This window comes from Anabrus simplex, chromosome 4, assembly GCF_040414725.1.
Source record: "Anabrus simplex isolate iqAnaSimp1 chromosome 4, ASM4041472v1, whole genome shotgun sequence".
Classification (NCBI taxonomy): Eukaryota; Metazoa; Arthropoda; class Insecta; order Orthoptera; family Tettigoniidae; genus Anabrus; species Anabrus simplex.
The window spans coordinates 27,117,097-27,140,040 of NC_090268.1; the positions used below are offsets into that span (position 1 = coordinate 27,117,097).

At 38.6% G+C, this 22,944-nt stretch overlaps 1 protein-coding gene across 1 annotated transcript in view; it reads right to left on the bottom strand.

Annotated features, from left to right (window-relative positions):
* Atac2 (Ada2a-containing complex component 2) overlaps positions 1-22,944 on the bottom strand; it is a 113,394-nt gene that overhangs the window by 24,924 nt on the left and 65,526 nt on the right. The window contains exons 7-8 of the mRNA XM_067146171.2: positions 20,964-21,234; positions 4,774-4,883 (exon numbers count right to left, since the gene is read on the bottom strand). Of these exons, the coding sequence (XP_067002272.2) occupies positions 4,774-4,883; positions 20,964-21,234 (381 nt within the window). The remainder of the gene's footprint in view (positions 1-4,773; positions 4,884-20,963; positions 21,235-22,944) is intronic.

Sequence of the window (22,944 nt, forward strand, 5' to 3'; positions counted from 1 at the left end):
ATGTTGCAATAAACTCCTTCTCTGAGCTTCAACGTCTGCATTGTTATTAGGCCTATACATTGCTAGCCACTGAAGGCAGCCGAACCTGGCAAGCAAGATGTGCGTGTAGCGGCAGCCGGTTGTAACAGTTTTACAGACAGCAGGAAGATTTACCTGATGGATAGTCGTATCGTAGAGACATGGAACAGGTATTGCCAGCAAATTTTCAACAGGTTCTCTTCGATATTATGATGCCAATTTTAAGTTAATGGTTATTAAACCCATGAAAATAAAGAATAAGTGTGCAGCTGCAAAAAAAAAAAAAAAAAAAAAAAAAATGGAATAATTAAAGCCAATGTTCGGCGTTGCGTGAAGACAAAGATAGTCTAAAAATGTATACTGTACAAGAAAGGCATTCATGTGATTTTACAAAGCACTTTTTAAGCCTGCTTTAATATTTTTGAAGAAATAAGTGGGGGTCGTCTTGCATTCAGGGTCGTCTTTGATTTGGAGAAATACAGTATGTCAATAAGACCTGCTTTGGCTGTGCATTATTCTTTCAGTATTTATTTTGTAAAAGAGGTTGTCGGTGGGTGTGTGACTGTAACCAACAGCAACTTCTAAGTACCTTATAGTGTATTGTTCTAGAGAGAGTGGTAGGTTGTTTAGTTAGAATAACAGGAATCGGAATGATAACCTGAGATCCGCTGAACTAAAGGCCGCTACACTGACCATTTAGCCCAGGAGCTGGACTGTAGGAAGAGAAACTTTTGAGAAAAAGTACAAATTGCAAAGGAACAAACAAGTGTGAAATCTAGTCATGTACAGAGAAATAAGAACAAGAAAAGGAACACATAACAGAACAAACACAACAGCACACCAGTGGAGGAAGAGGGAGTAACAGAAAAAGAACACAAGGACAAATGAGTTTCTTTTCTTGTTCCTATATAGGGTGTATCCGTGATGGTGTTACAAACTTTCAGGGATGATGGAGGAAGGCAAATGGATCAATTTGAGATAAGGAACCACAGTCCAGAAACATTCAAGTCAAAAGTTATTAATAATCCAAGTTGTTTAACATCCGTCTGTTCTTAATACACGTCCACTCGCTCACCAGACCTTACCCTACTTTGCTTTCTTCTTGTGGGGCCACGTGAAAAGGCTTGTGTATGAGACACCTGTCGACACTGAAGAGAATCTCTTGGCAAGAAATCTCACTGCCTGCGATAATGTTCAAACGACACCGGGAAAGTTAGAATGGGTACGTCAGAAGTTCGTGCGATGATGCCATGCCTGCATTGACGCAGGGGGACACCATTATAAACATTACAACATGTCCCAACTTACCACACCAGTTGTAATGTTTATATCCGAAATATAAGGAAAAATAAGTGTATCGGGCGGTACACCTCCGCGCCGCAAATTCAAATATTGCGCCAGTTGAAATCCCTCTACAGGAGGAAGCCTGAACTTTAACAAACTGTATTAACTCTACGGTTTCTCGGAAGATGTCTCTACGGTAAATTTTGTAGTATTCTGAACTATGTCTATTTCGATTTGTATTTGTTTGCTCTGTAGCAAGAAGTGTGGACATTCTCTTCTAGATGGCACTACTTAAGAACTATAATTGTGCGCCCTAGTGCGAAGTGAAGGAACTGTTTTTTGGAAGAAATTTGGTATTCATAAGTTTGTTCTTTGTTAAATTTCTTTCAGTCATTTTTGGGTTGGCAGTATAACCCTTCTCTTTCCGCTTGTTTTGAATTTAGCCAATCCCGAATTTCTCTAATTAATTTTTGACCAATAACGTATGTCTTCTCCGATATGGAGATGTTGCTTTAAGCTATCCAATAAAGTTGAGGGGGGTGTGGGTACTCATTCCTGAAAGGTCTCGAATGTTCCACGAGGGTATTTAAACTGCTGATTTTCTTGTCTCGGTGCCACTTCATCGACATCTTGCTTAGTGTGTGATTATGTAGCAGGGGGCGGGAAGCGCCTCTTTCTTTGGGCAGCAGTTCATCCACAAGGTAATGGCCGTTTAATAACTTTTTTTTTGCTAGCTCAGCAGTTTAACCCTCGGGGCAGGTTCGAAACTTTTCTCATGTAACCTATCTTTAAAATGTAATTGACATTTGGTAAAAATTCCGCCTCTTTAACTATAAATTGGGATAGAGAGTGCCTAACCCTCTCAAGCTCCCACTCATATTGTTTTGAGGTGACTACGTTTTCATAATCGTTTTTCTTCTTTTCGTAATGTAATAATGTTACATGTTATAAATCTCATGTTAGGTCCGTATTGAAATGTACGTAAATACAAAGTATGTTACAAGTGTTTATTTATATATCCACCTATTCAATACAAAGAGATCTTTTTAGAAATTAAATATTAATATAAAATGTTAAGGGACATGTTTCGCCCATATTAAGGGCATCATCAGCCTCAAATTCAAACCTGTATGGTGAAAAATCAGGATCCTGATTGCTCTTACAAGCCATAAAAAGAGGATATCATTATAGGTGTCAGTCTAAACATGCAAAATATTAGAATGTCCTTGGCTAAAATTGCAGTATCAAGCTGCATGTCATAAGTTCACGTGAATATACTTTCCGGAGCGTTGAAAAACTTGTTGGGGTAGGGCAGTAAACAGCTCAGTCTTTATAATGAAACAGAAATGAGCCTCCTTGAAGATGATAAGAAAAAGCAAAGCTGATACACTGTTACAGATGTCAATATCGTATGTTGTGATAAGACAACAGATCTCTTAAATGGCTGTTCAGCTGCCTATAGTCTATTTAACTGGCTGAAGGAGTGAAAGTCGAATGTGTTATGATAAGATAACAGTCTTCCTTACGTAATTGTGGGAGCAAGGAAAAAGCATTCGGTTGTCTATAGATGTATTTATCTTATTTGAAGGACGAAAGTCGAAGGTTTATCGACGTTGATAGAGCTCTTTGGTGTGAAGTCCTTTTGTCTGTGAAGATGTAAATCAGTTATGGAAAGGTAAGTTGAAGAAAAAAAACGTGATGTGTAGGTTCATTTATAAGTCCTTTTGTCTGTGAAGATGTAAATCAGTTATGGAAAGGTAAGTTGAAGAAAAAAAACGTGATGTGTAGGTTCATTTATTTATTTATTAACAGTCAAAGAAATAAATGAACCTACACATAACGTTATTTTTCTTCAACTAACCTTTCCATAACTGATTTACATCTTCACAGACAAAAGGACTTCACACCAAAGAGCTCTATCAACGTCGATAAACCTTCGACTTTCGTCCTTCAAATAAGATAAATACATCTATAGACAACCGAATGCTTTTTCCTTGCTCCCACAATTACGTAAGGAAGACTGTTATCTTATCATAACACATTCGACTTTCACTCCTTCAGCCAGTTAAATAGACTATAGGCAGCTGAACAGCCATTTAAGAGATCTGTTGTCTTATCACAACATACGATATTGACATCTGTAACAGTGTATCAGCTTTGCTTTTCCTTATCATCTTCAAGGAGGCTCATTTCTGTTTCATTATAAAGACTGAGCTGTTTACTGCCCTACCCCAACAAGTTTTTCAACGCTCCGGAAAGTATATTCACGTGAACTTATGACATGCAGCTTGATACTGCAATTTTAGCCAAGGACATTCTAATATTTTGCATGTTTAGACTGACACCTATAATGATATCCTCTTTTTATGGCTTGTAAGAGCAATCAGGATCCTGATTTTTCACCATACAGGTTTGAATTTGAGGCTGATGATGCCCTTAATATGGGCGAAACATGTCCCTTAACATTTTATATTAATATTTAATTTCTAAAAAGATCTCTTTGTATTGAATAGGTGGATATATAAATAAACACTTGTAACATACTTTGTATTTATGTAATAATGTTTTCTTATCGTGTCACCGCCTTAGAATGGGATTAGCCCTTGCGTAAGCGGCCTAATGCCAAGTAGGTTTCAAAAGTGTATTAGGAGAGCAAGCTTCGCCTCCATTCTATTTTGTATTAGGGGCCAGTAACTTAACCTGATGTTTTATTTTCCTCATGTAAAGGCCCTGTAGGCTGGGTATAAAATACCCCTGTTTCTTGGTGTGCCTTAAGGGCAGATAGAAATGAAGTTTGTTGTAGCCTTTGATAGGCTTGTCAAATTGAGAGCGGGTCTGCTCTTTTTCTTAACATTGTAATTAGGAGCAAGTACTCCTCGTACTTAGGGGTTTTCTGCCCTTTAGCTATTGTGGTGGTGAGCTGAGAGCTCAGAAATTAATCTTGGGGCTCGAAGCCCAAATCGTGTAACAATTGTAATTTCCTAAATTGTTTTCCTGCTACTTGGTACCTGTTACTCTGTTGTTGTTATCTGATGATTTTGAAAAGAAAATATAACCTTTGTTAAAGTTTTAAACTAACCTTAATTTCGTAAGTTGAGACCTATTCCCACCCAGCACCTTCTTTCACCTCTGCAAATCCACAAAACACCGTAACAATAAGTATTGAGAAGGTGGTGTAAATTATTATTTTAATTTTAATGTTTATAATCTAATGTTCAATATGGTCTACAATGAGATTTATTACTTGAAAGGTGGACACCATTTCGAACATTTGTTGTAAACGGAGCAGTTTATGAAACTTGTACAGGTAAACTGACTTAAATGAGTAGAATTTTGCTAACTTTTGACTCGATTGTTTCTGGAATGCGGGTCCTTATCTCAAATTGATCCATTTGCCTGTATATGACTAGATTTGAGTATTATTGTTAGTTCACTAATGGAAAACTTATTTATAGAAAGAGCAAGACTCACCTTTGAGTGTAAGGGCTATAAAAGCAATTAGGTTCACTGTGGCCCATCAGTCGATAAATAAAAGAACAATTCTGAGGTTTGGATTTTCCTTCTGGTAGTTTAGCCACGTGCTGTAAGAAAAGATGTGTAACTAAATATTCAGCACAAACACAGTACAACGACAAAGAACTGACATTATTATTTACAATCATTTAAGTTACATAAAAGAATAAAGATTATACAGTGAGTGACCAAAAGTCATGGGAAGGGGCATCCCACTAGAAAATGAGCAGTGTATGACCCATGAGCATTGCGGCTAGCTGCGGCATAGCTGAGCAGTCTGTCACAGATACAAGTGTCATGAAGATGGCAAAACGTCGCGAGTTAACTGACTTTAAACATGGGATGTTCATCAGCACATGGCGCATGGGTCATAACATTGTGGAGATTACACGCGAATTTGGGTTGCCGAGGTCAACAGTTCACAAATATAAAGTTTTTGAAGCTTCCACCTAATCAATACTTTAATTTATATGTTATTATTTCACAGTATCGGTTTCGACCTTGTGAAGGTCATCTTCAGCTGACCAACATAACATGTAATTAAAACATCACTGTAAGAATGTCACATAGTATGGGTAAAACATTGTCAATTTACGAATGAAGAAAGGAGCTTTCATACTAATCATATAACATAAGATATGTTAGAAATTAGGCAACACATAATGACATTTGACAAAATCAAATAACATAAAGATCAAGGGAAGCACGTCCTAAGAATAACAATCTATCTATAACACTAGCCAACATGATTTTGCGGTAAAAAAGAAGATAGGTAATTCTCATGGAAATTGCTGCCCTGATTCCGAAAATGATGCTATTTTTTTCCTATCACGTCTAGTTTTGACGCAATTCAGTGTTTAAGTGTCTGCAAGAATTCTTAAGATGTAATGTTGAAAGATGTTCGCGTGCAACTTTTTTTTAGAATACAATTATGTAATTTGATTTGTTATTGTTTGCATTTTATTATAAGTTTATTGCTGCCTAAATTTTCATTGTGTAGTTGGGGGTTTCCTGGTAAATTCATAACAAACTCCCCCAGATACACCATAGACCGCAAGGTATGTAGGATTGAAGATAAGAGAGTTGACCGTTTGTCTTTCATCTTAGACCACTTGAATAAACAGATGTGTTAAAAGCCCCCGCCCTTATGCAATGTTTATGATGGACTGACAAAGCAGTTTCCTTGCAAAGGTAACAGTCCAAAAGTATTATACTCACGAAGATGAACTTGTATTTTGTACGGATGTTTCAAATCTTCTACGTCAATTGGAAGAGAAAGAGTATGATCCTAGTAACTGGCGTGTTTTTATTGACTCTTCCAAAAGAGGTTTAAAGGCTGTTTTGCTTCATAATACAAATGTTCTGGCATCCATACTACTTGCACACTCCACAAAAATGTCTGAAACATACGAGACCTTAAAGTTGGTGCTTGAAAAAATTAAATATCACGAGCATGGGTGGTAAATTTGCGATGATCTGAAGATCATTGGATTGTTGCTGGGACAACAAAAAGGCCATACAAAATTTCTCTGTTTCCTACGCGAATGGGATAGCAGGGCATGGGATAAACATTGAGATACAGTGAATTGGCCAGAAAGGAAACAACTACAACCAGGATCCAAAAATGTCTTGAATGTAAGTCGTATTGACCGTGAAAAAATTCTACTTCCACCCTTGCACATCAAATAAGGATTGATGAAACAGTATATCAAGGTATTAGATAAAAGTAGCCTATGCTTCCAATATTTATCCACTAAATTTCCCTCATTATCAGATGCAAAAATCAAAGAAGGCGTATTTGATGGACCACAGATTCATACACTGATGAAGGAAAAAAATTTCAGAGACACGATGACCAAAATTGAGAAAGAGGCATGGAACACATTCAAAGATATAGTGACTAAATTCCTTGGCAACATTAAGGACCCTCAGTACAAAGAAATTGTAAGGAAAATGTTGGTAAAGGTTAAGGAACTAAGTTGTAATATGAGCCTTAAGCTTCATTTCTTAGCTTCGCATCTGGATTATTTCCCTCCAAATTTAGGAGCTGTCAGTGAAGAACAAGAGGAAAGGTTTCACCAGAATCTCAAAGATGCAGAACGATGCTATCAGGGACATTGGGATGTGAATATGATGGCTGATTACTGTTGGTCGATTGCACAAGACAACCCTTCTAGAGATCATTCAGGAACTTAAAAAACCCGGAAATTCCACGGAAAACAGGAAAAGACGGAGGTGTGAATCTAACCTGCACATAATGTAAGTAAAAAAACTATGTATGTTTAACCATGTAATTTTTATTCAAAGTACGGTTATATTAATTTAAAAGCAACTGTACAGCTGAAACTAAATAGGTGCTTTATGCTTCAGTTTCACGAATTTCAATATAAATTTTAAAATAAAATACAAACCATCTACTTGCTTACAAAGCAGCATTTGTGTGTATTTAATGCATGCAAAATATGATTATGTTTTGCAAGCTGAAATTTACATTAATACATCAAATTTAATCAATACCAATTATCAACAATTTCACGTAAGAAACAAAATACCATTTTGTAAAATTGCCACTAAACCGGACGTGATACGCCAAAACTAATTTTTTCTCGAATTCTGTGTTAAGAAATTCATAAAGCCCACCTATTTTAATTTTTACTGCACAAAAAATGGTTGTTTTTTTTTTTTTGCAGGCTAGTGTAATTTTACACATCCTATTAAATTTTATGGTAAAAACTATTTTTAACATGAACTGCAAGCACTGCATATAGATCAACGAAGTTCCACATCTAATACCGGACAACAACCTGGACTACAATATAAGTGTACTTCAAGAAACTTATACCATTACACCGTCAGTAAACGAACACGGCTGATCATATGTCATAACATAGTAACATAAGTACAATACGCCGCATGAATTTAATTGTGCTTCACAATGTTTTATTCATCTAGCTATAAGTTTTAATGTGGAACAGTGGATGTTTATAATTTAAGAACACTGTATATTTAACATACATCATCCATACACATAATAGTAAATTAAGTTTTAATTCTCATATCATTCAATGTAGACGATTGCTTAAGCTAGTACAAAGAACATTCGTAAATTGACAATGTTTTACCCATACTATGTGATATTCTTACAGTGATGTTTTAATTACATGTTGTGTTGGTCAGCTGAACATGACCTTCACAAGGTCAAAACCAGTACTGTAAAATAATAACATATAAATAAAGTACTGATTAGGTTGAAGCTTCAAAAACTTCATATTTGTGAATATCAACATCAATACGGAAGTGAAACTTATAGATTAAGAGGTCAAGAGTGTAGAGGGTGGATCTTCAACATCGCAGAGAAAATGTTACGACCCGCGTAAACCACTACACGGAAGACCGCGGGTGTTTAACGAACGGACATCAAGTCGCCTCCACAGGATCATACTGGGCGCTCGATGAGCTACTGTGAGTCATATCAGCGTCCAATTGAATGTTGGGAGTCAGGAACCCATTTCTACCAAGACCGGAAGGAGGCAACTGCACTGCATAAGCTTTACCAGCCGACGACCAACTCATGTCCCATTGCTGACACCTCGACACAGAGCTCAACAACGTGTATGGGCCCGCGAACATCGGTAATGGACCCTGGAACAGTGGTAGCGTGTGGTATGGTCCGGTGAATCCTGGTTCCAGTTGTATCTACCTGAGGGGCACGTAAGAGTTCATGACAGTTCATAGCCCATGACGCTATGGATCCTGTGTGTCAACAAGGTTGTGTCCAGGCGGGACGTGGCTCAGTTCTGGGATAGGTGGTGTTCTCATGGTCGCAATAAGGCGCTATTGTCCGCCTACAGGGAGCGTTGACAGGAGCACGTTATGTGGGCACTCTTTCAGACCATCTGAATCCCTTTCTGGCCCTAGAGTACCCTGATGGAGATGCCACGTTTCAACAGGACAATGCGCCGTGTCACCGTGCTCTGTGGTGGCACGCAGGTGGTTGGAGGAGCACTCCAGTTAAGTTACGACCATGGATTGGCCCTCCAGATCCCCCAATCTTAATCCAATCGAGCATTTATGGGATGCTGTTGATGCTAGTGTACACTCCATAAATCCCGCACCAACTACACAAGACCAACTGTGGGTAGCAGTGAAAGATGCGTGGGTTCAGATCCCTCTAGAACGATTTCAACACCTTGTAGAGTCGATGCCTCGCTATATTGTCGCCATTTTGAGGGCTCGCGGAAGAGCAACTTGTTATTAACATCACATTCAGTGTCTTCTTATGACTTTTGGCCGCTTACAACTATGATCATTAGAAATTTTGTTTATTGTTGTATAAGCTATAAATGGAAGTTTTGCATAATCATGCAGGCGATGTTCACTTCTTTGGATCCAATACTCAGCCTAAACACAGTTGCAAAGAATGGGCGAGAGCCCCTTGCCAAGATGAACACCAGTCTTAATCTTCAAGGATCAAGAGATTTCCCCAATGAATTTCACTTGTTGGTGCTGGTCATAGTTGAACAAGTGTGAAAATTTAAGTACCTTGGCAGCTGGATTATTTAGACCTGGATTTAGAGATCTGTGTATGAACAGAAATGGCTCGTACTAGCTTTCCAGAAATGAAGAATCTACTGAGTGACAGAAGCCTCAGCTTGGAGACACGTCACAACTTCGTCATTGTTATGTATATTCAGTGCTTTTGTATGGTGCTGAAACATGGACTTTGAAATGTAACACCATTAAAAGAATAAATGCCTCTGAGATGTGGATGTTCCAAGGATGTTACGGATCTCGTGGACTGAGCATGTACTCAAACGCATGAGGAGGGAACGAATGCTGTTGTGTACAATCTTGGGCATATTATGAGGAATGAAAAGTACAACCTACTAACATTCATCATGCAGGGTAAAATTGATGGACGTAGGCGTCGCGGTCGAAGGAAACACTCTTGGTAGAGGAGCTTACGGGACTAGATTCTAGCAGACCGATGAGGACAGCCGAACATCGTACAGGCTTCGCTGTGATTTTCATCAACTGTAAGTAATGGAGAAGAAGAATACGAAGGTGTTGGTCAGAGTTAGTTTGATGATGGCATAAATCTTCTTGATCATGCACATCCCCTTGAGGATATCAAGAAGACTGAATTGGTCAAATGAGTCATAGGTCTTCTTGAAATCAGCAAAAGGCAATAGAACTGGTTTGGTGTGAAGAGATTTGATTTTGATGATACCCTTTAATGAAAAGATCTGTTCACTGCAGGATACAGCACTTATGAAAGCTGGCTTGATATTCACCAATCTGAAGATCAACAACAGGTTCATTGCAATTTGGAAGCGTTTTTGATAGGACTTTATACGCAACTAAATAAAGAAATATGCCTCTGTAGTTATTCACATCTGCTTATGGATAGGATGTATAAGAGCTTATTTCCACTCTATAAGAATAGTTTCTTATTCCCATGTATTATGAAAGACCTCTTCCATTTTAACAACAAAACTCGGATCAGCTATTTTCACAAGTTCAGCAACTATGGAATCCTTCCTTGATTGATGTCTTATTGTTGGGGAGGGATGTACAGATTTGGGTGATTTCTTCTCAATCAGGCAGAAGAGAATCAGGTGGAATGAAGGATGGACTAAAAATTGTAATCTTTGATGCTGGAGTAGGCCAGTTCAGTAAGGACTCAAAATATTGAGTCAATCATTCACAACTGTCATAATTATTTAGAATATGATTGCTAGTCTCATCCTGGAAACATAGCAAAGAGGCTTGGTAGTCAGTAAGTCCAGATTTGAAAGTATGGTAAAATTCCTGAGTGTAATTTCTCCTGAAGGTTTCTTCAATAGTCTCAAGCTGAGCTTTTTCATAAGCACATTTTGCTTTATGGATCACTTTAATGGTCAGTTGGATGAAGAATTCTTCAATTTTTATCATCGGTTTCCAGCAATTACAAGCTTGGGACTGTCAGTCCATTTCTGTTCAATCCGCCATGCATGTTTCTTTTTTCTTGTAAATTAAACGTTAAGTATAATGTACAGCTAAAAAAGGGCTGGTGGCAATTTGGGATTCAAAAGTCGAACAGACTTATTAATTAATCTTCTAAGAGAGTTCAACAAAGTTAACTTCAGTTTGCTATAAGAGAATAACTTAAAATTTTTTGTCTTTATTTATAGCTTTGAAGGCTAAAAGATTATTTTTCACAATAGGTATTTATTTTACTATTCTACAATCTTATTAACCATGCAATAGCCATCAACAATGCTACATCTCCAATTCGATTTGATAATAAAAAAGGTTGATCTGTATCAGCTTGAAGGTGTCGATAAAGCGTTGTTGGTTCGGGCGTGGACCGGAACCTCTGGTGTTTCTAAACTTTCCCTCCTTACCCAACTGGGTGTTGGAAGTCACCTAAAAGAATGATCAGAGTTTGAATTCCAGACAGGACATTATCAAGTTGGTCCAGAGGTCTCAAACTTTTCAGCATTGCTGGAGTTGTCTTGATAGACAGGAAGAAACAGCTTTAAAGTCCACTACAGAACCCACAATGAATTTATGAACTAAGAAAGCTGTGTCTAGAATAACTAAATTAGCCTTGGATCTGAACATCCAGTATCCACATATCGTTGAGATATCCTCCGACAGGATATGTGTCTCCTGAACTGATAGAATATTGACAGTGTGTTTGTCTAAAGCTTATGCGAAGTCATCTGTTTGCCGACTCTAGTAAGTATCCAGACACTTAGAATTCCTATATCAAAGTTCTGTTTGAATCTGTTTCTTGGTGATGTAGGGCCCTACGACTGGTCCTTGATGCTTACACTAGGTGTAGTGCTCCTGGAATCTGATGTGCTACTTTTACCTGGATTCCCTGATTGAGGTTACTGGCTGGGGCAAGGATTGCGAACCTTTTCCAACTAGTGTAACATTTTAAATCTTGTTTATTGTTTTCAATTCCCTACTGTACCACTTCTTATTTTCTTTGGAATAGCTACAACCCCCACTCCCACCCCCTACCTCCCACTCCCGACTTCTATCCCTAATTCCAAATTATGTTTCATAATACGTTATTATATACATACACTGTAAAAGAATACATTGGGGCCAATGACCTTGATGTTAGGCCCCTTTAAACAACAAGCATCATCATCATAAAAGAATACATTTGATTGCATGTCCCGTGGTTGTATTTTGCCAATACCGCAAAAATACATTTTTTAAATATGTAAGTTTTAAGAATAACTAACATTAGTTGTAAAAAAAAAAAGTAATAAGCACCCACTGTAACTCACATCATCATTAAGTATGATTAGATATAGAAATCAAAAATACTAATATTGTCGAAGGACTTTAAACAAAATATCATTCTCAACGTTAATGTGAAACTTGTTGCTGAATCTTAGTACCCCTGTCATTTATGTTATGTTTCAATAACACACAAGGAGCACTTAGGTCTGAACCAAGATGGTTTCTAACTGCTGACACAACGCTCATGGTAGAAAATAGCTGCTCGGAGGCGTACCATGACCCGAACAAAGTAAGTAGCGCTGAAGCAAGTTTCTACATGGCTGAAAACACTGTTTTACTGTTAAAGTATTAAGTTCTCTGGCTTCTGGAGAGAGTATTCACCATCAACAGCACACTCGATTTTCACGAATGTACAAATTTGTTCACCTATATTCTTGAAATCCAATCAACTCCATTTGTAAAATGTCAATTTCTAACCACTGATCTGTCAAATATGAGGTTTTCAAATAAAGTGCGATAGTCTCTCCAAATCACGAAATTGAGATAATCTCTTGGGAACTTGTTTTACAAAATTCAAAACAATAAACAGTTATACACTAAGAATAATTATGCACTGCTGGCAATCACACACAAGCCAAACTTTGCTAATTGACTGATATGGGCGAGCGAATGGCTTGCCAGCTGCATCTGACATTTATCTCACTTGACTTCTGGACCTATCAGTGTTGCTATAATGCACTTCTGAATGGAACTGGAATTTAGATTTTTGGTATTTTATTTTTTAAACCTGAATCACTATGACTATATGATGCACGAGTTATGTATAGCCTATAGCACAAAATGTAGGCCCTATATAAAAACTTTAATATGTGCATGTGGCGTGCCACCTACTGATACATGTGGCGTAGGTTCGCCATTCCCGGTCTAGGGTATCATTTCCATTTTGTACTTTTTCCATAGCGCTGGATTCAAGTGTTGAGAATGTAATGGAGGGAGCCATGCTCACAAAGAGTTAAAACCATGATTGGCAGTCACGGAGTTGAGGTTTGATTTTGGAGTTCTCTTCCACACAAAATGCTTTCAGCCTGCCCTCAATTTCATTCAGGTTGACTCTCTAGGTCTTCTGTCCCTTCTGCTGTTGATAAACTGGTTTCGGGCCATTGATACAGCAGTGATGCAGTGGTCCTTGCTTTTGTCACCCAACTCATCATTCACCTCAGACAAACTTCTACACTGCTGTTGCCCCATACCGCTGCCGCCCCTTACATGGAAATAGACACTGCTTTAAGGATGTGAGTGGCATTTCCTCCACCCAGGAGACAGTCACCACATCCGCCCAACACCGTTGGTACTTTTAGGGAGTCAAGTTATTTACCACCGCTTGACACTCAGCACAGAGGCACTGGCTGAACGGTCTACTCTATTACTGTAGCGAGGAAACCCGAAAACCGAGTTAATCAAATATAAACAGGAATTATTTTTTACAATTTCACTGAATTCACCAACAAATACACAAGCATCTCATTTTTCTACATAGTCTTCCGAATATGAAACACATTTTTTCCATCGAATTGGCAACTTTTTATGCCGTCCTCTAGAAAAGAAGACCGTGTGTGCAGCCAGTTGCGCGCGCACTCCTCTACCGCTGCATCATCATGAAATCACTTTCCTCTCAGTTCTTCTTTCAGTGCTCCAAACAAGTAGTAGTCAGTCACAAGGTGACAAGTCTGGACTGTAAGGAGTATAATTCAGAGGTGTCCAATGCATTTCCTCCAGTTTTTCTCATGTTACAACAGCAGTGTGTAGCCTTGCATTGTTGTGCAGAAGAAGAACATCTCAGATCGGTTGCCGGCGATGTGTGTTGCGATATGCAGCTTTTGTTTCAACCAAAAGACGGCAGTAATAGGTTGCATTCACTGTCCTTCATTCATGCAAGGAATCCTCAAGCAAAATGCCCGCATAGTCCCAAAAAGCAGTAGCAAGCACCTTTCCAGCAGAGAGGCTTTTTTTGGCCTTGACTGGGCCAGCTGCATCCTGTTCCCGCCACTCCATGCTTGCTTGTTTTGACTCTGGGGTGTAACGACGAACTCAATTTTCATCAGAAGTCATAATTTGATGCCAAAAAAAAAAATCATTACCTTTCTCCTCCTTGTGATTTACATGCCTCCGACAAACATCCTGGCAGAATATTTTTTGTTCCTTGGTGAGGAGACAAGGAACCCATGAGGCAGACAATTTCCGAGGTCGAGTTCGTCATTGATGATGGCTTGAACACTTCCAAAGCTTACTTCTAAAAGCGAAGCAATTTCAGAAATGTTTATGCGCCAATCTTCTTCAATAAGGTCACGTACAGCACGAATGTTGTCTGCAGTGATGCTTGTTCATGGTCGTCTTTGGTGAGGCTTGTTTTCTACTTCTTTCCGTCCTGCCAAAAATTGTTTGTGCCATTCATACACCTGGGTCTTGGAAAGAGTTGCGTCCCCAAACTGTGCATGGAGCCTTCTCATAATTTCCAAATCTTTGGTGCCTTCTTTTGCCGCAAACTTGATAATGATGCGCTACGTTAAGTTTTTAGCATTTGTGCAAATTAATGTTTAAAGTATAACAGAGCAGAATTAGACAAATTACTCGACTGATGATATGATAACAGAGATGCCCACTTTCAAGAAAGGTAATTCGTAATGCAGCCGTTAGGGCGGGGGGGCGATCGTAGATTTTTTTCCGTAATCTTACTAACTTACATATCATTTAATTTAAAGCTTGTAGTTCCTGTTTGGTAAACGTACACTGGTGACATTTTTTTTTTTTTTTTCATATCATGTGCATCCTCTGCACTAACAGAGCACTTAACAGTTCGGAGTTCATATTAGCACGAAATTCAGTCTTGTTCTTCTTCATCATGCACATCCGAAACATCGCGGCTACACACACTACAAAACACGTGTGAATGAGATTTTGGGGAATGCATTAAAGAAGACCATTCTTCCGAGTATACCTCCCTAAATTTTTCAATTATATTTACTACTAGCGTCACTGATCATGGTAACGTAATCACACGTATTTTCCTGCACAAGAAATTGCTTCATTATTTCAAACCTTTCGCATTTCATAAACACACGATTAGCATATATCCTAGAAGAGCAATATACCGTATTTCACGGCATAATCATCGCCACCGCGTAATCGTCGCATCCTTTATTTTCAATACAAAAATCGGACTTTAAACCTTTAATTACATAATCGTCGCACGTCCAAATTTTGTTCACTAATCTGGTTAAAAGGTAAATGGAACTGCAGCGTAAGTTGCACATGAATGCGCAATTTAAATACGTGTATGGTTTATGGGCAATTTGGCAACACAGTCACGTTTGCGACATGTTGCACAACGTATAAATAAATAATACCGGTATGTGTACGACGCATGGCTTACCGGTAGACTATCGGCAGTTTGACAACGTGGTCGCGAGACAGTGTACTATTTATTCACCACCTACATATTATGCTTACCGGTAGGCTATCGGCAGTTTGACAACGTGGTCGCGAGACAGTGTACTATTTATTCACCACCTACATATTATGAGTTCCCATTTGAAATACGTAAGGCTGTAAGTTATCGCTTATCGGCAACGTCGCCAGGAAATACTGGCTAGATAGGTTGAATGGACCTCGAACCAGCCCTCAGATACAGGTAAAATTCCCTGACCCGGTCGTGAATTGAACCCGAGGCCTCCGTGTAAGAGGCCAGCACTCTACCCCTACACCATGGGGCCGGCTCCTGTGTTATTGCGCACGAAGTGAAATCCAAGACGATAACGCAGATTTCCACGGAATTATTCAGCCGAATTATTTACGATGTCTCAGTTGTCATCGCTAGACTCTTATCTCACTACTACGTCATAAGTGTCCGGGCATGGGATGAAAACTTTTATCCAAGCAGTCAAGATAATTATTATACAATGCTATTAAAGTTTTATTTTATAAACTCGACAGTAATGTAATGTAAAATCATCAATAACTGGGAAGAAATATTAACCTAATTACCGTATGTTTAAAAGAAATTGAAAAAAATGAATGTTTGTTACTGACGTCTCGGAATACAGTCAACTATACAGTAGATCTACACCGCGCTAGCTAGAGCTCCGGTTTGCGAGCTTTGCGCAAGCGCAGTAGTGTGTCGCAACCAACGAGCTAAACTGATAAATTGTTGCATGCTTCCTTGCTGCCTAACAGTATTGGCTGCTCTGGAATGGACAGATCACAGATGCATTTATTTGTTTCAGATTTACGTGATTACTGTAGACATGTGTGCGTGAGAATTTAAGTTTTTAATTTGTGTTTTGGGTGTTTGCAGAAATAATTTGTTTTAATAGTGAACAATTACGGAAAGTCATTTATATCGCAAAACATTAACGTGTGAAGCATTTATAAGCGATTATGGGTAAATATAGAAACTATTCTGCGGGCTTCAAGCTAAGCGTAATTGCCTTCGCTGAACAGCACGGGAACAGAGCTGCAGAAAGAAAATTTTCTGTGAGTGAAAAGTTGGTGCGTGACTGGCGGAAAGTAAAAAACAAGCCAAAAAGCACAAACCCTTCTAGACGCGCGTTTAGAGTTCCTAAAACAGGGAAGTTTCCTATAACTGACGAAGAAGTGTTTAGGTACGTCAGTGAAATACGTAACAATGGCTGCAGTATCATATGAAATGTTACAAATTAAGGGACAGGAGGTAGCGCGCAAACACAACATACCGGTAACTCAGTTTAAGGCAACTCGTGGGTGGATTAAGGGGTTCATGCGACGACACAATCTGTCAGTGCGAAGGAGAACAACACTAAGCCAAAAGTTGCCTGCTGATTACACGGACAAGATTGTAAATTTTCACCGATTTGTCATACGTTTGCGCAAGGAAACTTCGTACTTGCTTTCTCAAATCGGTAATGCCGATCAGACTCCAATCTTTTTTGATATGCCTCGCAACAGCACTATTGCGCTAAAAGGATCACGGAGTGTATTAATGAAAACCAGCGGTAGTGAGAAGTTGCGATGCACGGCAATGCTAGCCATTACAGCTGACGGGAGAAAGTTGCCGCCTTACATCATTTTCAAGAGGAAAACGATGCCTAAGAATATACAGTTTCCCCGTGGAATTCATGTACGAGTGCAACCAAAGGGTTGGATGGACGTAGAACTCATGCTGGACTGGGTTAAAACTGTGTGGAGTAGAAGACCTGGTGCACTACTAAAACAACCAGCTCTGCTTGTTTTAGATAGTTTCCGAGGTCACCTCGTGAACGAAGTGAAGCAAATTCTCACTACAAATAAGACACGACAGATAGTCATTCCTGGTGGCCTAACATCTGCTTTGCAGCCACTAGACGTATGTGTTAATAAACCCTTTAAAGACCACTTACGTCGATTTTACAACGAGTGGATGATGAGCGGCGATCAGCAATTGACGCCCGCCGAAAATATCAGGCGTCCACCCTTGGACTTGTTATGCTCGTGGGTGAAGAAGAGTTGGGATCTTATACCACCTGAACTAGTCTCCAAGAGCTTCAAAAGGACTATGATTTCGAATGCACTAGACGGTTCCGAAGATGACGCAGTGTGGCAGAGAGACGAAGAATCTGATACTGGTATTAACAGAGGAGAGGACGGCGCATCAGATAGCGAAACCTGCGATAGCGACACCGAAGATTTGGAATAAATTGCGTACCGGTAAGTCCGCATTTCACAACAAAGCGATAATTTTTTGCAAGAGTAATGTTGTTGTTTGAGTCATCAGTCCATAGACTGGTTTGATGCAGCCCTCCATGCCACCCTATCCTGTGCTAACCTTTTCATTTCTACGTAACTATTGCATCCTACATCTGCTCTAATCTGTTTGTCATATTCATACCTTGGTCTACCCCTACCGTTCTTGCCACCTACACTTCCTTCAAAAACCAACTGAACAAGTCCTGGGTGTCTTAAGATGTGTCCTATCATTCTATCTCTTCTTCTCGTCAAATTTAGCCAAATCGATCTCCTCTCACCAATTCGATTCAGTATCTCTTCATTCGTGATTCGATCTATCCATCTCACCTTCAGCATTCTTCTATAACACCACATTTCAAAAGCTTCTATTCTCTTTCTATCTGAGCTAGTTATCGTCCATGTTTCACTTCCATACAATGCCACGCTCCACACAAAAGTCTTCAAAAACATCTTTCTAATTCCGATATCAATGTTTGAAGTGAGCAAATTTCTTTTCTTAAGAAAGCTCTTCCTTGCTTGTGCTAGTCTGCATTTTATGTCCTCCTTACTTCTGCCATCGTTGGTTATTTTACTACCCAAGTAACAATATTCATCTACTTCCTTTAAGACTTCGTTTCCTAATCTAATATTTCCTATATCACCTGCCTTCGTTCGACTGCACTCCATTACTTTTGTTTTGGACTTATTTATTTTCATCTTGTACTCCTTACCTAAGACTTCATCCATACCATTCAGCAACTTCTCGAGATCTTCTGCAGTCTCAGATAAAATAACAATATCATCGGCAAATCTCAAGGTTTTGATTTCCTCTCCTTGGACTGTGATTCCATTTCCAAATTTCTCTTTGATTTCCTTTACTGCCTGTTCTATGTAAACATTGAAAAGGAGAGGGGACAAACTGCAGCCTTGCCTCACTCCTTTCTGGATTGCTGCTTCTTTTTCAAAGCCCTCGATTCTTATCACTGCAGACTGATTTTTATACAGGTTGTAGATAATTCTTCGTTCTCGGTATCTGATCCCTATCATCTTCAGAATCATAAATAGCCTGGTCCAATCAACATTATCGAATGCCTTTTCTAGATCTACGAATGCCATGTACGTGGGCTTGTCCTTCTTGATTCGATCCTCTAAGATCAGACGTAAAGTCAGGATTGCTTCACGTGTTCCTACATTTCTTCTGAAGCCAAATTGATCTTCCCCCAACTCAGCTTCAACTTGTTTTTCCATTCTTCTGTAAATAATACGTGTTAAAATTTTGCAGGCTTGAGATACTAAACTAATAGTGCGGTAGTTTTCACACCTGTCAGCACCGGCTTTCTTGGGAATAGGTATAACAACATTCTGCCGAAAATCGGATGGGACTTCTCCTGTCTCATACATCTTGCACACTAAATGAAATAACCTTACCATGCTGGTTTCTCCTAAGGCAGTCAGTAATTCAGAGGGAATATCATCAATTCCAGGTGCCTTGTTCCTATTTAGGTCACTCACAGCTCTGTCAAACTCTGACCTCAAAATTGGGTCTCCCATTTCATCAGCATCAACAGCCTCTTCATGTTCCAGAACAAAATTATCTACATCGTTACCTTGATACAACTGTTGGATATGCTCCTGCCATCTTTCTGCTTTGTCTTCTTTCCCTAGAAGTGGCTTTCCATCTGAGCTCTTAATATTCATGCACCTAGATTTCCTTTCTCCAAAGGTTTCCTTGATTTTCCTGTATGCAGCATCTACCTTTCCCAGGACCATACAGCCTTCGACATCCTTGCACTTCTCCTTCAGCCATTCTTCCTTAGCTACCTTGCACTTTCTATCCACTTGATTCTTTAATCGCCTGTATTCTTTTCTGCCCTCTTCATTTCTAGCATTCTTGTATTTTCGTCGTTCCTCAATCAGGTCTAGTATCTCCTGAGTTATCCACTGATTCTTAGTTGATCTTTTCTTCCTTCCTAACATCTCTTCAGCAGCCCTACTGACTTCATTTTTCATGACTCTCCACTCTTCCTCTACTGTGTTTCTTTCAGCCTTTTCATTTAGTCCTTGTGCAACATGTTCCTTGAAACGATCCATCACACTCTTTTCTTTCAACTTGTCTAGATCCCATCTTTTTGCATTCTTTCCTTTCTTCAATTTCTTCAACTTCAGATGGCATTTCATGACCAAGTAATATTTTAACTTTAATACTCAAATTAATGACAAATTAACTTAATACGTTCATTTTTATTTTCAGGTTGGAAAAACGTTCGCCGAATTGTTGCGAAAAATTATGAATTTTGTTTTAGACTATTTTAATTATTTTGATGTATAAACGCGAGTACTACGTGCATCTTAAATTTGTATCAAATACAATTTAGTTATAAATACATTTTTTGAGTAATACAAATACTGGTATTAAATATTCATCGTATAATGGTCGCACCCTACAATTTTTTTCGAAAATTTTAGTATAAAAAGTGCGACGATTATGCCGTGAAATACGGTATGTAAATTTGGCAACCAAAATCGCAATAAATACATCTTCAACAGTCACGCACACAGTATTCACAAGTAAATGGAGTTTGTCACCACTTTACCGCCAAAACAAAGACAAAAGAACTCGCATACTTGCATGGAAGTCTGATTATGTGACGAACAAAGACAACAACTCCGCAAGATATACCACTTCACAGGTGCCTATATTTCCGGAACTGGAAGCACACACTGCGTTCGGCGCGTGAAAACTCGAAATAGTCTTAAACGAGGGACATGAAAAGGGTATAAATTATTACTGAGAAATCGGAAAATAATATTCTGAGAATTCTAGCCGCCTTGTGTATCCTTTTGAACACTTCATAAACTTAGATTTAAAAATAATAAAAAAATCGTAATTTGTGGTGTGTGATTCGTAAAGGCGTAATTATGATGGGTAATTCGTAATTATTACGATTAAATCGTAATAGTTGGCATCTCTGTGATAAAAACTATATAGTGAATGGAAAACCCTAGTGTTCATAATTTAACTGTCAGAAAAATGTCCGTCATGTCAGATTAATCCTGTTTCTAGAGTAATTTGCTATAAATGTTGATCGTAGCGAGAGAAAGAGTATTTACTAAGATCAACACGCATAGCAATTACTGTTTTGATTTTTAAAGCAGAAAAGACCTACTTGGAATCTGTCCAGAATCCGCACATCTTCCATTCCATACCCTACAGCTTTACTAGGTTTGGACCACACAGATTCATGCTGACCAAGGTATTTGTTGAATACAAGTGTGTTATCCAAATTAAACAGCGGCATATTTCGTTCACGTTTTAGTCGCCGCACACAAAGTTTTCTGTATAGACGTCTAGCAGATCCAGTAAGCTCATTTTTGTGAGGAAACCTTCTTAGCTGATTAAGAAGATGTAGTTCTTCATACACACTCATTGGTAAACACCTGTAAGGAAAACCGAAAATATAACAACTTACTTCAGAAATACAGTATGATTCACACAGAAACAAGGTTGGTAGCAATGTGAGCAATTAGAACATTCCAAACTTTTCATGTTAATGCTTATGTGTCCAGATCACATAAAATAGGATAATATAGTAGCATTAGGTGGAAATCACGGAAATAAATTTATATGACATTAATTTTTGTTATTCAGATAAATGGTTTTCAAAGTCTTGGGCACAAATACGTTACACAGTAGCAAAATAAAGACAAAAAGGTGCAAAGAGTACGTTAGAATTCTTTTGCTTCAAGTAAAACAAATTATTAGTCTAATTAAGAGCGACAAAACTGAGCTCGATAGCTGCAGTCGCTTAAGTGCGGCCAGTATCCAGTAATTGGGAGATAGTGGATTCGAACCACACTGTCGGCAGCCCGGAAGATGGTTTTCCGTGGTTTCCCATTTTCACACCAAGCAAATGCTGGGGTTGTACCTTAATTAAGGCCACGGCCGCTTCCTTCCAACTCCTATGCCTTTCCTATCCCATCGTCGTCATAAAACATATCTGTGTCAGCGCAACGTAAAGCCACTAGCAAAAAAAAAAAAAAAGAGTGACAAAACACATGTTGCAGGGAAGGACACATTAAAATGGAAACCACACTCAGAGTGAGTGAATGAGTGAGTGATGGAAAGGTGCCAAGGAGTGGCCATGGTGGGGTATTGAGTGGTTAAGCATTATCATAACCATCTGAAATAAACATCCAAGCAATTTGGTAAGATATTTGTGTTTTGATTTCAGCTCTCACAGGGTTTCATGTCATGTGAAAAGACAAGCAGAAAGTTTGTACCAGAGGGATTCATGGCAGAAATTCTACTGACATTAGGCTAATGTATGTGGTAGTAATAATGTTAATGATTTTACATCACATTAACAACCTTTCCGGTTTTCAGAGATGCTGAGGTGACACAATTTTGCCCAATGGACAATCTTTTATCTTCCAACACGAGGCCAACGAATTTGAAAACTTTCAAAAACCTACCAACTTGACCTCAGAAGGCCAGTGCTCTTCGATTTTACCTGCTCAGCCCAGCTGGAATATTTCATCATCTCCAAATACACCAGCAGGCACTGAACTTTAACATCATCATAGAAATGGAATGACCTTGTGTCAGTTACGTATCTGGTGTTCATTTAAATGCTCCTTTAGTAAGTTATTATAAAAGTTTATTTTTTGGTTAAACATTTCAAAAGGCATGATATAGACTTTTGAGCTTATGCCATGTCAAGAAAATAAGGTGAATTTCTTTAAGTTTCGCAGAGAACTTTGCTCTGCATCTTCAGAAGAAAATCTTGACTGTCCACGAGAAAGGCTTCTCGTTCAACATTAAAAACTTCATATCTGGTCCGTATTGAAAGGAGATAACATACAATAGAGGGAAATTTGATTGAACCACCTTTTTTCAATACATAATATGTTGTTAATATAATCACAACATTTTTTATTCAGTACCGGTTTCGGTGTCTATGGACATCATCACCTGAAACAGGTTGTATGAACAAAGATATACAAGTATGTAGTACATATAATAGACCATTAGTAATAAGTGACATTAATAGGATGAAGCAAAAATACAATGCATTAAAAGAATATAAACAAGTTATATACTTTTATAGTTTTATACTTTGACCAATAAGCACATAACTTGTTTATATT